We start from the raw sequence: 18,619 nt of genomic DNA, 5'->3' as shown, positions 1-18,619 counted from the left end.
GCATAAATAAGTAAGAGAGGTGAACTGAAACTAGACCTCTCAGAATTCCACCCCCTACAAATGTCATGGCTGCTTACCTGCAGCAGATGGCAGAGGAGGAGGAGGCGGCGGTGGAGGAGGTGGGGGTGGAGCTTCACTTGCTGGAGGCAAACTTGGGTCTGGTCCTCCCGGTTCCGTCAGGGACGCCGTTGAACCCAAAGATAGCGCCCCTATGTCAGCCAGGGGGATGCCAAGGCCGCCGCTTCCTACCGCGCCAACCACACCCCCGACTCCAAGCGGCTCGATGGCAATGTCTCCATCGGGTTTTTTGTGCAGTCGGATCGTGCCTTGCTGCTCCAGTTCCAGCAGCCGCCGCTCGATATTGAAATGCCTTTGGAAGGCAGCGTCCTTCTCCTTGATCACCCTCCTCAGGGTGTTGACCTGCGTGTTGGTCGACTCATTCGTCTCCTGGGCGGTCACCAGGGGGCGATAAAAAGCACATGACTTGACAAGCTGAAGAAACATCCTTCTTCCTGCTGACCTCATATGCTATCACAATGATTTAGCTAAATACTTCTGCTAACAGGGTAAAGCCTATCTGCAATATTTCCACCAATATGACCGCTAGCTTACCCGTATTGCTTGAAGATCCTTATCCTTCTGGAGGACAACCTTCTCCAAGTCAGCCACCTTCATCATTGTTTCATTTTCAACCTCCAGAAGCTTCTCGGTCACCTGGGAAAGGTGACATTGAGAGCGGCGGGACCAGAAGAGGTTAGTTCAAGATTCAAAACATCAGCATCTTTCCCAGTCCCCACCCTCCCACGCTCCTATTCACACTGAGCATAATCAATGAGAAATGTGATCTCAGCAGCAGCAGCATGATGCACCGAGCACGTGATGCAGCTTTTATTTTGAAATAGAAAAAATGGCACATGTTGCAGTGGAATTCAGTCTCATCCTCCCTCATCATTCCTGACCCCTGAGAGCAGAGTTTGTTATGAAATTCCTCAATGATGTCAGGGCTGCCTACAACTTTTTCCTTGTGAAGACGCTCTTTTCGTGGCAGCGTGGGATGAAAAGAAGGAGCCAGCATGAGAACAATATTAGGATTGTAACATGCTTCATGTTTTCCAAAGTTACCCAACCTATGATTATCCAAAACATTGTAAATTGTAATCATGGTGTTGAAACAGCCTAGGTATATTTACATATATATGTAGCGGAGGGAACCACAGCATTGTCATAAATGGGCCCTGAGCAGCCTTGGTGGTCTAGGGTGGGTGGTGCACTTACATGAGACAGGTGCTCTTCCAGCTCCTCCACCTTCTCCAGTGCTGCATTCTTAGTCTCTGCGTCTTCCAGAAGACCACCCACATCAAACACGTTGTCCAGGTAGGCCTGGATCTGCACTGACAGCTTGTCACTCTCTGTGTGTTTATATTTCTGACACAAGGGAGGGAGAATCAGAATCAGTGATATGAAATACAACACATTAGAGATTGTTTTATTTTAATTTTTTTTAATGTTTGACTGTTATCTCCTCTGATTGTTACCTCCAGGTAGTCATCCAGACCCAGCTTGGTGAATTCATACTGCAGGTGGACTCTGAAGTTCATGTCTTCCACTGAGTGGACCACAATGTTGACGAACTGCATGCAAGCAACCTGGACCCCGGACAAGGACAGATTTAGATACAAACCTGCATTTCATTTTAGGAAAGATGTGTTCACAGGAAAATAAACACCCACTATACAAAGCAGATCATACCATGAAGTCGATGTTTCCTTCTTCACTGCGAAAGTAATCCATCAGTCGCTCAAAACGATGCTTTTCTTTACAGACCTAAAACAAAAGTTAGTTTTTTTGTCACGTTGACATTATATTTTATTTGGATGTGTTGCTTTAATTTGACACTGAACACAATTGTTTTGATTAATTCAAGGGAAATAAACCACATATGTCAAGACTGTTTATCTTGCTTGCGCAACAATTTACTAAACATTTTAGGGTTTATTTCTCTTTATCAGCATATTATATTCATGTGTTTTGAGCGGTATTAGTTATTGGATTAAAGCAATAGAATGTATATACCTGTATATAAAACCATCAGGGATTTGCAAAATGCAGCTTAATGTCTACTGATTATCCTAACAGCTACACAGTTTGTTTTCAACCTGGCGAGCCAATTGTATTTAATAAAATTAGGCAATTATTTGAGACCTAAAATAGTAAGAGAAGTGCAAACAAACACTGGCATGTTTTTCCAGTAAATTTTATGACTATTTTCATAGTAACAAAAAAAACAAGCATTATTAACTTATGTGCCACTGAACAATTTTTTGAAAATATTACTTTCAATATAACATCTTGTTTTGATGAGTGGACTCATATGCTCTTTGTGCTTTAATTCTTGTTTTGATATTTACATGTCTGCACAGGAAGAGGTTCAGTGAACATTTGCAGTCTTCTGGCTCCCATCAGGGCACTGATCCTTATCATTGTCCAAGGTTGGCTCACATCTGGTGTCCTAATGAGGCTAAAGACCTCTGACAGGGACGCCTCAGAGCTTCCCTCACACCCTCTGTGGAGGTGAAAGCTCCCAGAAATCAACTTTCATCTCACCATGATGGCTCTGTAGGCCTCCATGCGTCCCAGTAATGTGGGGTCATTTACTTGATGGATCTCATGGGTGTTATTTTTGAAGACTTTAGAATACACAAAGATTCACTTCGACTTCTTCTATCTCCTACAGAACAATGGTAAATCAACACAAACTTGCCACTGCTTTGATGGGGATAATAATGTTGTACAAGCATGTTAACTTGCACAAATGTTTCAATGTATGAGATTTGCTTCTTACCAGTTGAGACGACAGTCGTCCCTTGCTACCAGGAAAAAAAATGTTGAGGCGATCGACAAAGCACAACCTCTGTTTTCCGGAATAGGGTGAACTCTACTATGTAAACAACACAACGCTAATCCGGGTGCGACTCTATCTTCACCATGACAATCTCAAATTGACCACCTTTTGGCAGAACAACTTTTTGATGGACTTCATCCTCAACTCCTGTCTTAACAACAACACATATAGACATTGGTGAGCCTTTGACTCGAGCGATTTCAGACAACTGCTGGACGTAGCATCAGACATTTGGAGCGGCACCTCAGGCTAACTGAAACTGCTATCAGCTATCAGCAGCTGTCTGGCCAAAGTGGAGATGAACTCTTTTGATGCACTTCATTTTCAACATCAATAACACAGCTTTGGCCTGAGCGATACGGAATAACAATGCAGACACGCAATCCTAATACAGAACGGTAATCACCATGGTTTCATACATGGAAGCCCAGTTCTAACTTAGAGGAATTACTTAGGATGTGACAACGTTTTTATTCGTCGTGGCTGTGTTGTAGTGGCTGGGCGACAACCACCATAGAAGTGATGCTTGGAAGATCCTTCGGTAAGTACTGTAATCTACAATAAAACTCTCTCAAGGCTACTAATTTGGGTGAAACGAGTGTAAAGGTAACTATATGGGAGTTATTTTCTGTTTAGAAGTAACAGAAAATATTTCAGAAACATTGGTTTAGGTGAATGAAATGCACTCAGTGGTTATCTTTTGGCTGGAAATGACACAATAAAGAAGCAAAAAAATAAAGAAAGAAATTGGGCTAAATATATTGATGAAAACAACTTCATTTTTTATGCTTTTTAACATTTTCAAATACTTTTGTATCCAAGTAGTTTTTATATTTAATTACATTTTGTCATATTTAACGATGCATTTTAGTTTATTCTTATTTCTTGAACATGTCTTCAGAATGCAACTTTACACAAGCAATGGTGAGTACTAATGTTTAAAAGATGACGATAAGCATATTTAAAAAAAAAAAAAAATTCTGGTATGACTTGAATAAAAATATGTGTGACGCAATGCTATTGAAATTGGTCAGTTTATAGCCACTGATAGAGAACATTTGAATGTAATATAAATGTGAACAGGGGAAATATCTGTATTTCAAAACTATATGACATTTTGGACATTAAATATTTTTGTCAAAACTATTTTTAAAATGTTTAAAATTATATGTTAAAAATATAGAATTTAGTTTTTTCAAATATACAGTGCTATTTCATGACACAACGTCTTACAGTTTCACAGATATGCATTCACCAAATAAATCTCTGAATAATTTTGGTCTTAAAATAATAGACATAAATAAAAAAGCTCAAATTGTACGCTTTGGGAACCTCTTTGAAGTTGTCAAATGCTGACAGGATGATCTCGTGACCTCCTCGGACAAGGCAGACGGCAGCCAGCAGTTCAAGGACCAAGGCTTTTGTCCTGGAAGTGTGGGAGGCACTCATTAGCTGCACGGCACAGAAAGTTCCAAAAACAAAGAATATAAAATGGATATATGTACATCTTAAATGTGGTTCATAGTTATTAATACTAAGGTCTAAGGCAAGGACTGGTCTTTATAGTTTTAAAGTACCCCACCCCTTTTGCCTTCATTATGAAGTGATCAGCCACTGAGTTTTAAGCACTAATCTCTTTTCAGTAAACATTCCTCTAACAGTCTTTATGGAGGCCTCTGATCCCTAACTTCAGAGAGAGAAGGAGTGAGCACCATGGAGAAAGAGAAGCATATCATATGAACAGGCTGCAGGGTGTCCCCTATTGTTCAACCCGGCCCTGCATCCATGGTGATGGCGAGGCCTCAGTTCTTACCGTGAGCTCTTATTGTTCAAGCTGAGGGCAATTTCATTGACAGCGTGCGCATGAGACATGACCATATTGAAGCCATACTGCATGGAGAAGAGACACACACAGAAGGGGATGTGGTGAGACAAGAAGACATGAATAAATATAGCTATGCAGTACTTCACCATACAGGAAGCATACAAGTGTCCTGACAAATACATTCACTTAAATGTGTATGAGCTTGCGGTCGCCTTAGCAACACTGTTTGTTACCTGGTAGTTCATAATGGCTCTCAAGCACATGATGCACACATGCACATCATCCTTTTGGCTGACAAGTCGGGAGTTCTTGATGGTTTTGCTGCTGGAGACTGAGCCATAGCTGCAACATATGGTCAAAGTTATGACTTGGTCACATGTCAACACTTTAAATGTGTTGCTTAAACACGCAGTTTGTTTGATTTATTTATCTGCCATTTACACAACTCTTTTTTTAAACGTATCACGTGGAGAATGGCCGTCTAAGTAAATATGAGAGGGAATGAGGTCTGGCTCAAAAAAAAAAGCTTAGATGGTTTTGAGGTAACAGATGCATGATGGGAGATGTGTGGTTTTCTTCCCGCTGTCAACAGAAAGTCAGAAAAGAGAAATGACAATTATGTAACTGACGTGTGCTGTTAACACTGTTGTTTCTGTGCAGTATGAACAGTGCAATGCACATATATAATGACCACTTCATTGGGTAAACCTGCATATTTTAGACAACATAAACTCTAATATTCTTAATACTCCATTTTGAGTGTCACTGCAGGAGACATGTTGATAAATGCAGTGCATCATATCAAGAGGGATTTCTGATATATAGATTACCAAATTGTAGGAGCAAAAAATAAAATGAATGATGGGAAGAAATAGAAAATAAAATCAGGAGCATTCAGAATTATCTGTTTTATTTTGTGGGATGTGTTTAAAAATACAATTAAATGAAATACAAACTTAAAGCTGACCTTAACATAAAAATCTAATGAAGACTTAATCGTAGCGAGTATCATACGAGTACTGTATATGCTGCTGAGTGAAATAAGGTGAATAATTAGACAATCAGAGATGCGGCTATTTCCTGGCTTGGGTGCAAACACAGATGCATATTATGATCTGAGCAGAGTGTTGAAGTCATAACCTATTGACCATTCGGGCTCAAACAGCACCAGCACGACTGGCTTGCATGCTAATGCATGTTCACAGCTCTCATTGGGTTAGTAGGGCAGGTCAACAACAGGAACAAGCTAACAGCAGACAAAAGCGAGCTAGCGATACATACCGGAGGACAGACTGGCGGGCAGAGCGCACCAGTGTGTTGCAGAAGGGCTGAGTGCTCATATGATGCAAATCCTCTATGGACCTGCTCCAAGATTTAGCCTTGTCCAAGAAGCCATCCTCCCCGTTCTCCAGCCCCTCAAAATCCAACCTAGGCCATATACAGACATACGGGCATACAAAGAGGCGCAGGGATGGAAGTAGGTGAGATGCAGGAGGGGAGGTTAGGTGAGCAAGGCAGCAAGGGGGTTATCACAAGTACTGTCATCAAGCTAAGCAAAGAAAACTCATATTCAGGCAAAGTGTAAGCATTTCAGTACACAACACTATAAGGACAAAAGCTTTGACACACACCTCTTAAATATTTATTTTAATGAATCAGACATTGGGCTGGATCTTTCATCCCCCTGAACCTTATTTATTCATCTTACCAAGATATTTTAGACAATTGCAAATAGGGCTGCATAAATAATCACATTTTATTTACAACCACAATTTGTGCAGCCATGATTGAATAATTCAAGGATTTGGAGGGGATCGTCAGCAATATTAACATTTAAAAAGCAGGCTCCGCTGCTTATAAAATCAAGCACTTTTACAGTCGTGGTGGCAAAACAACAACAGTGGCTGTACGTTTAAAACCGAACAGTTGTTAATAAATGGCGACTGGTGTTGCTTGCACAACATGCTGCTCCCTATTGGAATTCATGCCCCCCCTGCATCTGCACATGCATACGTTGTCAGGAAATGCTGAAATGTTATTGCGCATTAAAGGACTCTTCCAAATAAATAAAATACCATTATATTTTTGTATTGTGTCATTTAATATACATGTTTCACACTACAAACAATAATTATTTTTTTTCTACTTTTTATAACTACAAACAATCAAATGTACGATAAGGTCAAGCGGGTGTGTCTAATTGATGAACAAAGAACATGACTGTTTTTTTATGGCCCCGAAATGTTAATCCTGATAATGAACAAGATAAACAAAAGCACAAATAGTTTTTCTTTAAACATATGAATAACGTTAATTTTAGCCATTTTATTAGACTATTTCATTACAAATTACACGACGAAGTCACGCTCACGTTCCCCACACCTCTGGCACCCATTACCGCAAGTTGATTGCCAGCCTGCGGAAAACAGTATGTTTTACATTACACAATGAATAATTGTGATTAATTATCGCGATTTCAAAATTTATAAAAAATATTCCTGATTATAATTTTGGCCATAATCGTGCAGCCCGATTTCCCTTTTTATGAGAAAGGTTTGGGTAGTTTGCTTCTGTTGCAGCATGACAGTGTCATATTTCTGAGTGCATAAAACAAGGTCCATAAATTCAGACACTTTTGGTGAAGGAAGGACATCTTGAGATGCACTAGAAAGAGATTTTGAGTGGTCAGTGATCAGTGACCTGACAACACAAATGTCCTTTAGATCAATCAATCAAAAAATAAATCGGAATCTATTTATATAGCCCTTAATCACAAGTGCCTAAAAGGGTAAATGGTCACACACTCCCAAATACCCAAATCTTCAAGAAAGTCTTCCCAATGGGGTGGAAGCTATTAAAGACCAAGTCCCTATTTTATTTCGTTTTCCTGTAGGTGTAATGGGCAGGTGTCCCAATACTTGTGTCCACATAATGTATTGTATCGGTCCACATTCAGCTTGGCAAGTATGCAAATAGGTAAACAAACACATCCAAAGGAAGCAATGTTCCCACAGCACATGTTTTGATGCAATAGCAGCTCATTACGCTCTGCAGGACGCGGCGTGCTTAGTCAGCGACTGCTACCCAACCCAGTTCCTTTTAGGAAAAGTTCAGGGCAAAACTCACGAGGTGCGGCTGTGTGTAAAAATACTCACATGACAGCACACTGGGCGAAGGAGAGGTACTCCACCAGGACGTCAAGACCTCTGTTCTCATCGTTGAGGAACTCCCTGACCCAACTATGACGCAATGGGAAAACAGAGGTTCAGCAGGGCATCAAAATGAAAGCGCACACTCGTATCCTTTAGAGCATTGCTATATAACTAGCGGGCCAGGAGCCAAAATCGGCCCGGAAATAACATCATATTGGACCCCAAGTTCAGTTTAAAGCAGACAAACATTGTTGTAGCAAATAGAGTGCTCCTCTGTATAGAGGAACCTAACCACTGCACATTGGCAGATTCTTCCATTGACATTTTAACTTTGCTATCAAACATAGAACACTGTGGTCCAAACTTGTGATGTACATAACTGAAGCGTTCTTCAAAGCACCCCTGTAAGTCCTTTCCTTTTTGGCAGTTACACATGTTTTCATAATGGGATTTGTATAACTAAGATGCAGTCAAAAGTATTTTGTTCAACTTAATTAGTTATACTAGTAGTGTTCCTGAAGGTTTTATTTTGTGTCCTCTCTTTTTCATCATTTGGGCTACTCAACTGGTGGTCCGCGAGTTTAGTTAAAAAAAAAACTGGTGAGGCAGTCACATTTTTGCAGAGGATCCTTGAAAACAGCAGAACACTCCTGTAACGCTGACAAAATAGACCAAAATCCAATGTCTACTGTGGAGGACTCTGGTTCTCCGAAATATGCTAAATAAAAAAAACAGTGAAGGGAGAAGTCGGGCACCATGGTCCTTAGCTTTCTGAAAATGTGGCCCCCAAAACAATTACGTTAGATATCCGAAGTAGCTCAAAGGTGACTCGTAGTTGCATAACTGTACTTTATTTATTTTTTCAATTATGGACTTATTGTTGAATGCGGTTGGTGTGTGGCTGATTGTGTTGTGTATCCTCAGTGATGGGCTTAACAAAGTAAGCTCCAGTATTTTTGCTTTGAGTCTGTTCTGAAGGAGGTCTGACAGGAAAAACTTGGCAAAAGAAGGAACGGAATGCAAACTAGGACAGGCCTCAGATTTCCATCCAATTGAACTCCAGTTTCCTGGTCAGAGACACTAACAACGGAATCATTACTGGAGTGTGAGAGGATCGAGGCTCGGTTTAGAATATCGTTAAACCCCCCCACCCCCCTTTCCAAAGTATTGGGGTAAAACGGTCAAAGATTCCTAAAACAGATTTAAAATGTTAGTTATTGTACAGATGCTTGAGACAGACAGGAAAGCAAGCAGGAGTGTTGGATGGAAGGAGGGAGGGGAAAAAGTCAAGGGAGATGAGGAGAGGAACAGAGGAAGGCGAACAAAGCAGTTTAGGCGAAGGGGAGAAAAAAGGAGGGGGCGAACATCGAGGCGGGCAGCATGATCACTGGTTTCCTGTCTACAACCTCTCCCCCCTTTGCCTCCAAACTTTTCCTCTCTCACCACCTCTCCCTCAACTCAGCTGCAAATAGCGCACATTTTCTTGGCAAAGTCAGGAATAAGAGTCAGACAGCAATAAAGCACACGACCCCATCCACACTCAAGTCTCTTGAAAATCATCCCGGCTTTTACCTCTTCTGGGAAATGCATTGAAACGCTTTTTCTTTCTGGACAGATTGCTTTGGAAATGTTGGAGCCTTCTCTTTGCTCCTGGAATTGGAATATCAGTGGAACCTTAAAAGGCACCCGATGGCACCATTTCCTAATTTGTATTTTATATTTAATACAGAGCCGTCTCAAAGGGTGTTTTAGGGAGTATCTTTAGCCTTTAATTTACAATTAAATTTTTGATGGTGATGTTCTACTTACGAATTTTATGGCAACAGGTGGCCATACAATAATGAGAGATATTCTGCTAATTGATACTGCTGTGTCTGCTAATTATTTTAGTTGTTTTATATTTCATAAGGAATCATGTTTGTTGTCTGTGTTATTTAGAACACTCTTGTTGGAACTCAATTGACAGGGACACCTCAGTTTCTGCACGCCGCGCTTTTCGTTTTTTTAAAGAAAAATCTGTTCAAAATGTTGCCCCAGTTTTTGTGTACTGTTTTAGGTACAGTATTGTAGGGCCAACCATTGCGTCTTAAAAACTAGTCCGCAGTGCACAAAAAGAGAATACCACACATTGGTGACTTCAGGACCAACACCTCCCGATTTAAAAACAGTTTCTTACCGTCTGCTGTCAATGTCCCTGCCCTTCCCCCCCACATAACTTTTATCAGTACCATCCATCCATCCATTTTCTACCGCTTGTCCCTTTGGGGTCGCGGGGGGTGCTTGAGCCTATCTCAGCTGCATTCGGGCGGAAGGCGGGGTTTACCCTGGACAAGTCGCCACCTCATCGCAGGGTCAACACAGATAGACAGACAACATTCACACTCAGTACCACTGTCACAAAATATCACAAATATCACAACAATGCAAAAGCGGAAACTAATTTCTGTTTTCTTTATGTGCTACATTAACGCTCATTGGACTTACATATTTTTCATCCTGTGTACATGTGATTTTTGTTTTTGTAAATATGTATATATTTTTCATTCTTTTAATTCTACTTTATATATTGCCACGGGCTCCTTACACCTATCTTATTTTATTGTATTTTATTTTACTTAAATATTGCTATCTTGGCCTTACTTTTTATTTTAGCTGTTTTTGCACCAACACACCAAGACAAATTCCTTGTATGTGTGAATATACTTGGCAATAAACACGATTCTGACTTATCTGATCAGTATTATATCACTATTATATACATACATACATACAACATACAGTACATACATACATATACAAACCCCGTTTCCATATGAGTTGGGAAATTGTGTTAGATGTAAATATAAACGGAATACAATGATTTGCAAATCATTTTCAACCCATATTCAGTTGAATATGCTACAAAGACAACATATTTGATGTTCAAACTGATAAACATTTTTTTTGTTGCAAATAATCATTAACTTTAGAATTTGATGCCAGCAACACGTGACAAAGAAGTTGGGAAAGGTGGCAATAAATACTGATAAAGTTGAGGAATGCTCATTAAACACTTATTTGTAACATCCCACAGGTGAACAGGCAAATTGGGAAGAGGTGGGTGCCATGATTGGGTATAAAAGTAGATTCCATGAAATGCTCAGTCATTCACAAACAAAGATGGGGCGAGGGTCACCACTTTGTCAACAAATGCGTGAGCAAATTGCACTCCACCCTTTTCCGGGCGAGAACCATGGACTCGGACTTGGAGGTGCTGATTCTCATCCCAGTCGCTTCACACTCAGCTGCGAACCGATCCAGTGAGAGCTGAAGATCCTGGCCAGATGAAGCCACCAGGACCACATCATCTGCAAAAAGCAGAGACCTAATCCTGCAGCCACCAAACCAGATCCCCTCAACGCCTTGACTGTGCCTAGAAATTCTGTCCATAAAAGTTATGAACAGAATCGGTGACAAAGGGCAGCCTTGGCGGAGTCCAACCCTCACTGGAAACGTGTCCGACTTACTGCCGGCAATGCGGACCAAACTCTGGCACTGATCATACAGGGAGCGGACCGCCACAATCAGACAGTCCGATACCCCATACTCTCTGAGCACTCCCCACAGGACTTCCCGAGGGACACGGTCGAATGCCTTCTCCAAGTCCACAAAACACATGTAGACTGGTTGGGCAAACTCCCATGCACCCTCAAGGACCCTGCCGAGAGTATAGAGCTGGTCCACAGTTCCACGACCAGGACGAAAACCACACTGTTCCTCCTGAATCCGAGGTTCGACTATCCGGCGTAGCCTCCTCTCCAGCACACCTGAATAGACCTTACCGGGAAGGCTGAGGAGTGTGATCCCACGATAGTTAGAACACACCCTCCGGTTCCCCTTCTTAAAAAGAGGAACCACCACCCCGGTCTGCCAATCCAGAGGTACCGCCCTCGATGTCCATGCGATGCTGCAGAGTCTTGTCAACCAAGACAGCCCCACAGCATCCAGAGCCTTAAGGAACTCCGGGCGGATCTCATCCACCCCCGGGGCCTTGCCACCGAGGAGCTTTTTAACTACCTCAGCAACCTCAGCCCCAGAAATAGGAGAGCCCACCACAGATTCCCAGGCACTGCCTCCTCATAGGAAGACGTGTTGGTGGAATTGAGGAGGTCTTCGAAGTATTCCCTCCACCGATCCACAACATCCGCAGTCGAGGTCAGCAGAACACCATCCTCACCATACACGGTGTTGATAGTGCACTGCTTCCCCTTCCTGAGGCGGCGGATGGTGGTCCAGAATCGCTTCGAAGCCGTCCGGAAGTCGTTTTCCATGGCTTCCCCGAACTCCTCCCATGTCCGAGTTTTTGCCTCCGCGACCGCCGAAGCCGCACACCGCTTGGCCTGTCGGTACCTGTCCGCTGCCTCAGGAGTCCTATGAGCCAAAAGAACCCGATAGGACTCCTTCTTCAGCTTGATGGCATCCCTCACCGCCGGTGTCCACCAACGGGTTCTAGGATTACCGCCACGACAGGCACCAACCACCTTGCGGCCACAGCTCCAATCAGCCGCCTCGACAATAGAGGCGCGGAACATGGTCCATTCGGACTCAATGTCCAGCACCTCCCTCGTGACATGTTCAAAGTTCTTCCGGAGGTGGGAATTGAAACTCTCTCTGACAGGAGACTCTGCCAGACGTTCCCAGCAAACCCTCACAATGCGTTTGGGCCTGCCAGGTCTGTCCGGCATCCTCCCCCACCATCGCAGCCAAATCACCACCAGGTGGTGATCGGTAGAAAGCTCCGCCCCTCTCTTCACCCGAGTGTCCAAAACATGAGAGGCCTCGTTCTACTGGGGCTCATGTTGGCAGCGACAGTGAAACCTGGAGAGGCGTGATTGGGACGAATGGCTGCCTGGATCTGAACCCGAGCGGTGTTTTGTTATTGGACTTTTGTGCCCGTCACGGATTGTCCATAACGAACACCATGTTCAAACATAAGGGTGTCCATATGTGCACTTGGCACCAGGACACCCTAGGCCGCAGTTCCATGATCGACTTTGTAGTTGTGTCGTCGGATTTGCGATTTTTTTTCAAATGTATTAATTTATTTTTAAATTGTTTTATTTAGTTTTTTAATTAATCAATTAAAAAAAACAATACACAGCAATACCATAACGATGCAATCCAATTCCAAAACCAAACCCGACCCAGCAACACTCAGAACTGCAATTAACAGCGCAATTGATAGGAGACACAAACACGACACAAAACAAAGCAAAAGTAGTGAAACAAAAATGAATATTATCAACAACAGTATCAATATTAGTTACAATTTCAACATAGCAGTGATTAAAAATCCCTCATTGACATTATCATTAGACATTTATAAAAAAATAAAAAAATGAACAATAGTGTCACAGTGGCTTACACTTGCATCGCATCCCATAAGCTTGACAACACACTGTGTCCAATATTTTCACAAAGATAAAATAAGTCATATTTTTGGTTCATTTAATAGTTAAAACAAATTTACATTATTGCAATCAGTTGATAAAACATTGTCCTTTACAATTATAAAAGCTTTTTACAAAAATCTACTACTCTGCTTGCATGTCAGCAGACTGGGGTAGATCCTGCTGAAATCCTATGTATTGAATGAATAGAGAATCGTTTTGAATCAGGAAAAAAATCATTTTAGAATCGAGAATCGTGTTGAATTGAAAAAAAAAAAATCGATTTTAAATCGAATCGTGACCCCAAGAATCGATATTGAATCGAATCATGGGACACCCAAAGATTCACAGCCCTAATATATACTGTATATATATATATATATATATATATATATATATATATATATATATATATATATATATATATATATATATATATATATATATATATATATATATATACAGTCAGGGTCAAAAGTTTACATACACTTGTAAAGAACATAATGTCATGGCTGTCTTGAGTTTCCAATAATTTCTACAACTCTCATTTTTTTGTGATAGAGTGATTGGAGCACATACTTGTTGGTCACAAAAAATATTCCTGAAGTTTGGTTCTTTTATTAATTTATTATGGGTCTACTGAAAATGTGACCAAATCTGCTGGGTCAAAAGTATACATACAGCAATGTTAATATTTGGTTGCATGTCCCTTGGCAAGTTTCACTGCAATAAGGCGCTTTTGGTAGCCATCCACAAGCTTCTGGCAAGGTTCTGGTTGAATTTTTGACCACTCTCTACAAAATTGGTACAGTTCAGCTAGTTTTTTTGGTTTAAATCAGGACTTTGGGAAGGCCATTCTAAAACCTTAATTCTAGCCTGATTTAGCCATTCCTTTATCACTTTTGACGTGTGTTTGGGGTCATTGTCCTGTTGGAACACCCAACTGTGCCCAAGACCCAACCTCCTGGCTGATGATTTTAGGTTGTCCTGAAGAATTTGGAGGTAATCCCCCTTTTTCATTGTCCCATTTACTCTCTGTAAAGCACCAGTTCCATTGGCAGCAAAACAGGCCCAGCGCATGATACCACCACCACCAGGCTTGACGGTAGGCCTGGTGTTCCTGGGATTATTTTTGTTTCATCTGACATCACATGGACAAGGATAAGACCTTCTGGAGAAAAGTTCTGTGGATGCTTGTGGATGGCTACCAAAAGTGCCTTATTGCAGTGAAACTCGCCAAAGGACATGTAACCAAATATTAACATTGCTGTATGTATACTTTTGACCCAGCAGATTTGGTCACATTTTCAGTAGACCCATAATAAATTCATAAAATAATCAAACTTCATGAATGTTTTTTGTGACAAACAAGTATGTCCTCCAATCACACTGTCACAAAAAAAATAAGAGTGGTAGAAATTATTGGAAACTCAAGACAGCCATGACATTATGTTCTTTACAAGTGTATGTAAACTTTTGACCATGAATGTATATACTTAATTTAATTTTCTTGCCTTCTTAAACCATAGAATGTTCAGACACTTTATCCCCAGTTGCCAAAAACCTGCGGCTCAATGAGGTGTGTTGTTTATCTACTCATTCATATCTATTTCTGAAAGTGTTGGCTCTGTGTGTCTATTAAAAATGGAGGAGGAGTAGCTGTGTACGTGATGAAGAACCTGAACTACAAAGTGGTAAAAAACATGTCATTTGCTATAGATAATATCTTAGAATGTATAACCATTGAAATATGTCAGGAAAAAAGCAAAAACATTTTCATCAGTTGTATATATAGATCACCTAAGTCAAGTATAGAAACATTTGAAGAATGGATCAAGGCTACTTACATGGATAATGGTCAAAGAATAATGTTCTTATGTGGTGACTTTAATATTGACTTATTGAACCCTAACAAGCAAAAGTCTATTGATGACTTCATTGATACAATGTACAGCATCAGTTTATATCCAAAAATCATAAAGCCAAGCAGAATCACAGCACACTGTGCCACGCTTATTGATAATATTTTTACCAATGAGTTTGACAATAACACTACAAGTGGTCTACTTATAACCGACGTTAGTGATCATCTGCCAGTTTTTACAATATATGACGGACACTGCAAGAAGAACATGGAAGACAAAAGGACATTTCGAAGACTGTGCACAGAGAAGAGGATGACTGCTTTCAAAATTGAGCTACAAAAGCAAGATTGGGACAATGTGTACAAGGAAAAAGAGGTTGATGAAGCATATGAACATTTCTTAAACAAGTTCATAATACTTTATGACAAACATTGTCCATGGATACAACTCAGTAATAAACAGAGAAAGAATAATCAACCATGGATGACAAAAGGACTAAAAAATGCTTGTAAGAAGAAGAATACACTATATAGAGAATTTATAGCACAAAGAACTATAGAGGCAGAAATTAAGTACAAAAAGTATAAAAACAAGTTAACAGACATACTACGATCATGTAGAAAAGAATATTACAGTGAATTATTGGACAGGAACAAAAATAATATGAGAGCAACATGGGGCATCCTCAATAGCATTATTAAAAATGGCACAAAGAGGGACTACCCTCAATACTTTTTAGACGGAAATAAAAAAAATTACAACATAAAGGAAGTAGTTGAAAGCTTCAATAATTATTTTGTAAATATTGGACCAAAATTGGAAGAAAGGATTCCAGACCCAGTTCCAATTGAGGACTATAATGATACCATAGAGCGAAATCCCAACTCCATGTTCCTCAGTAATGTGACACAGGAGGAAATAGTTACAACCGTGAAAAAATGTAAATCTAAGACTTCAACTGATTGTAATGGAATTGATATGGAAACGATAAAAAAGGTTATAGAAGAGATCTCAGGACCATTAATGTATATTAGTAATCTATCATTTCAAACAGGTACATTCCCAAACAAAATGAAAATAGCTAAAGTTGCACCAATTTATAAGACTGGAGATAAACATCAAATTACAAATTATAGACCTGTTTCTTTACTTCCACAATATTCTAAAATCATTGAAAAACTGTTTAATAACAGATTACAGAGTTTCATAAATAAAAATAGAATACTTGAAGAGAACCAATATGGATACAGAGCTAATGTCTCAACTTCAATGGCTTTAATTGAAATTACAGAAGAAATTACCAATGCAATAGACAGTAAAAAATGTGCAGCAGCAGTTTTTATGGATCTAACTAAAGCATTTGACACAATTAATCACAATGTTTTAATCAAAAAACTAGAACGATATGGCATCAGAGGGTTAGTATTAAACTGGATAAGAAGTTATCTAACGAACAGGAAACAATACGTGAAGCTAGGCGAACACATGTCTACAACGCTAAATATATCCTGTGGTGTACCTCAGGGATCAATATTAGGACCTAAATTATTCAATCTCTATGTAAATGACATTTGTAAAGTTACAAAAGATTTAAAGTTAGTATTATTTGCGGATGATACAACAGCGTTTTGTTCAGGAGAGAACACACAGGAGATAATACAAATAATAACAGAGAAATTAACAAATTAAAAAGATGGTTTGACAAAAACAGACTATCGTTGAATCTTAGTAAAACTAAAATAATGCTATTTGGTAACAGTAGAAGAGAAAGTCAAACACAAATACAAATAGACGGAATAGAAATTAAAAGAGTAAATGAAACCAAATTTCTAGGTATAATGATTGATGATAAATTGAACTGGAAATCTCACGTAAAAAATATACAACATAAAGTAGCAAGAAACACGTCAATAATGAATAAAGCAAAACATGTTCTAGACAAAAAAATCACTTCATATTCTCTACTGCTCACTAGTGTTACCATATCTGAGTTACTGTGTAGAAATATGGGGAAATAATTACAAAAGTACACTTCATTCATTAACGGTGTTACAAAAAAGATCAGTTAGAATAATACATAATGTTGGATATAGAGAACATACAAATCCTTTATTTATTGAATCACAGATACTGAAATTCCACGACATAGTGAATTTGCAAACAGCTAAAATTATGCACAAAGCAAACTATAACCTGCTACCCAAGAATATACAACAATTCTTCTCAACAAAAGAGGAGAAATATAATCTTAGAGAAAAATGTAATTTAAAACATTTGTACGCACGTACAACACTTAAGACCTTCAGTATATCAATATGTGGAATTAAATTATGGAATGGATTAAGCAAAGCAATCAAACAATGTACTAATATGATCCACTTCAAGAAACTCTTCAAATTTAAAGTGTTTACAAAGTACAAAGAAGAAGAACCATGACAAACATTCTCAATTTATTTCATCCATCCATTCATTCATTCTTAAAGTAATCTTACTTATCTCATCATATGAAATATGACTTTCTTCACCAATTATTATTATTAAATTCTTACTATTATTTATTTATTTATTTTTATTGTGATTACCTATGGAGTTTATTGTGAATAAATTGAGAACAGGAAGTGAATAAAAAAGTTTCAGCAACTGTTATGTAAAGAAAAGGGGTAGGATTAAATAAGCTCTGCTTCTTCCTACTCCTTTTCGAACATGTTGAAAAGAGAAACTGGAAATTGTGATGTATCATGTTGTATGCTTGCATGTTCGAAATAAACTCAAACTCTAACTCTAACTCTAATTACTGTCACTCCTGACTAATTCATCTACTTGCTAATTCAATCTTCATAGCTGGTTACTCTCTGCTGTAACGCAGTTCCAGTTAAACTTTTGTTGAAATGTGCAAAGCATTTTTTGTTTTCTTGTTTCACTATATCACATTCAGGCTAGCTTAGCACCGAGGTTAGCATGTTTTCCTCTTCTCCTGCCTCCTCCGTGTGTCTGCGCTAGATCTGCATTTTAGAACCACCTCTATTACTTCTTTAATTTACGTAAATAATCGATACTTGGACATTTGTCTATCGAGTCAGCATTGTCCACGTACTAATCAAGCATTGTTCCCATCTCTAGGTACTACTATAAATAAAAGACACATCAAGCAGTAGAAACACTCCTGATGATATTCCTGTTTTTCCCTTTTTTTCCACTGGTGGCAAGTTAATGACTTTCTGAAAATGTTAAAAAAGTATGCCCCTGTCAAAATGAAGCAAAATTCCAGAAGGTGTAATTTCATCACATAAAGGATTACTGTAATAGGTGTCGACTAAAAGTAACCTTTTGTGAGTTTTTGTAGGCGTCACAAGGTTTGTCGGCCAGTCGTTCTGTCGTCCTGGCATTCACAACAAAGCTTCCTGCTTAACATTATATGGGGGAGTGGACGAAGCAGCTCAATGGCT

General features: G+C 39.5%; 1 protein-coding gene across 3 annotated transcripts in view; it reads right to left on the bottom strand.

Annotated features, from left to right (window-relative positions):
• The window catches only part of LOC133653633 (formin-like protein 3), a 70,929-nt gene that overhangs the window by 18,871 nt on the left and 33,439 nt on the right, over positions 1–18,619 (bottom strand). For 2 of the 3 annotated variants that reach the window (XM_062053132.1, XM_062053133.1), the window contains exons 5-14: positions 7,883–7,966; positions 6,009–6,155; positions 4,961–5,069; positions 4,716–4,792; positions 4,235–4,328; positions 1,750–1,824; positions 1,536–1,646; positions 1,276–1,425; positions 613–714; positions 78–447 (exon numbers count right to left, since the gene is read on the bottom strand). In XM_062053132.1, the coding sequence (XP_061909116.1) occupies positions 78–447; positions 613–714; positions 1,276–1,425; positions 1,536–1,646; positions 1,750–1,824; positions 4,235–4,328; positions 4,716–4,792; positions 4,961–5,069; positions 6,009–6,155; positions 7,883–7,966 (1,319 nt within the window). The remainder of the gene's footprint in view (positions 1–77; positions 448–612; positions 715–1,275; positions 1,426–1,535; positions 1,647–1,749; positions 1,825–4,234; positions 4,329–4,715; positions 4,793–4,960; positions 5,070–6,008; positions 6,156–7,882; positions 7,967–18,619) is intronic. The other variant, XM_062053134.1, reaches the window with a different exon arrangement.

Source organism: Entelurus aequoreus, linkage group LG07 (genome assembly GCF_033978785.1).
Source record: "Entelurus aequoreus isolate RoL-2023_Sb linkage group LG07, RoL_Eaeq_v1.1, whole genome shotgun sequence".
NCBI classification, from domain to species: domain Eukaryota; kingdom Metazoa; phylum Chordata; class Actinopteri; order Syngnathiformes; family Syngnathidae; genus Entelurus; species Entelurus aequoreus.
This window is presented reverse-complemented; position numbering and strand designations above follow the sequence as displayed.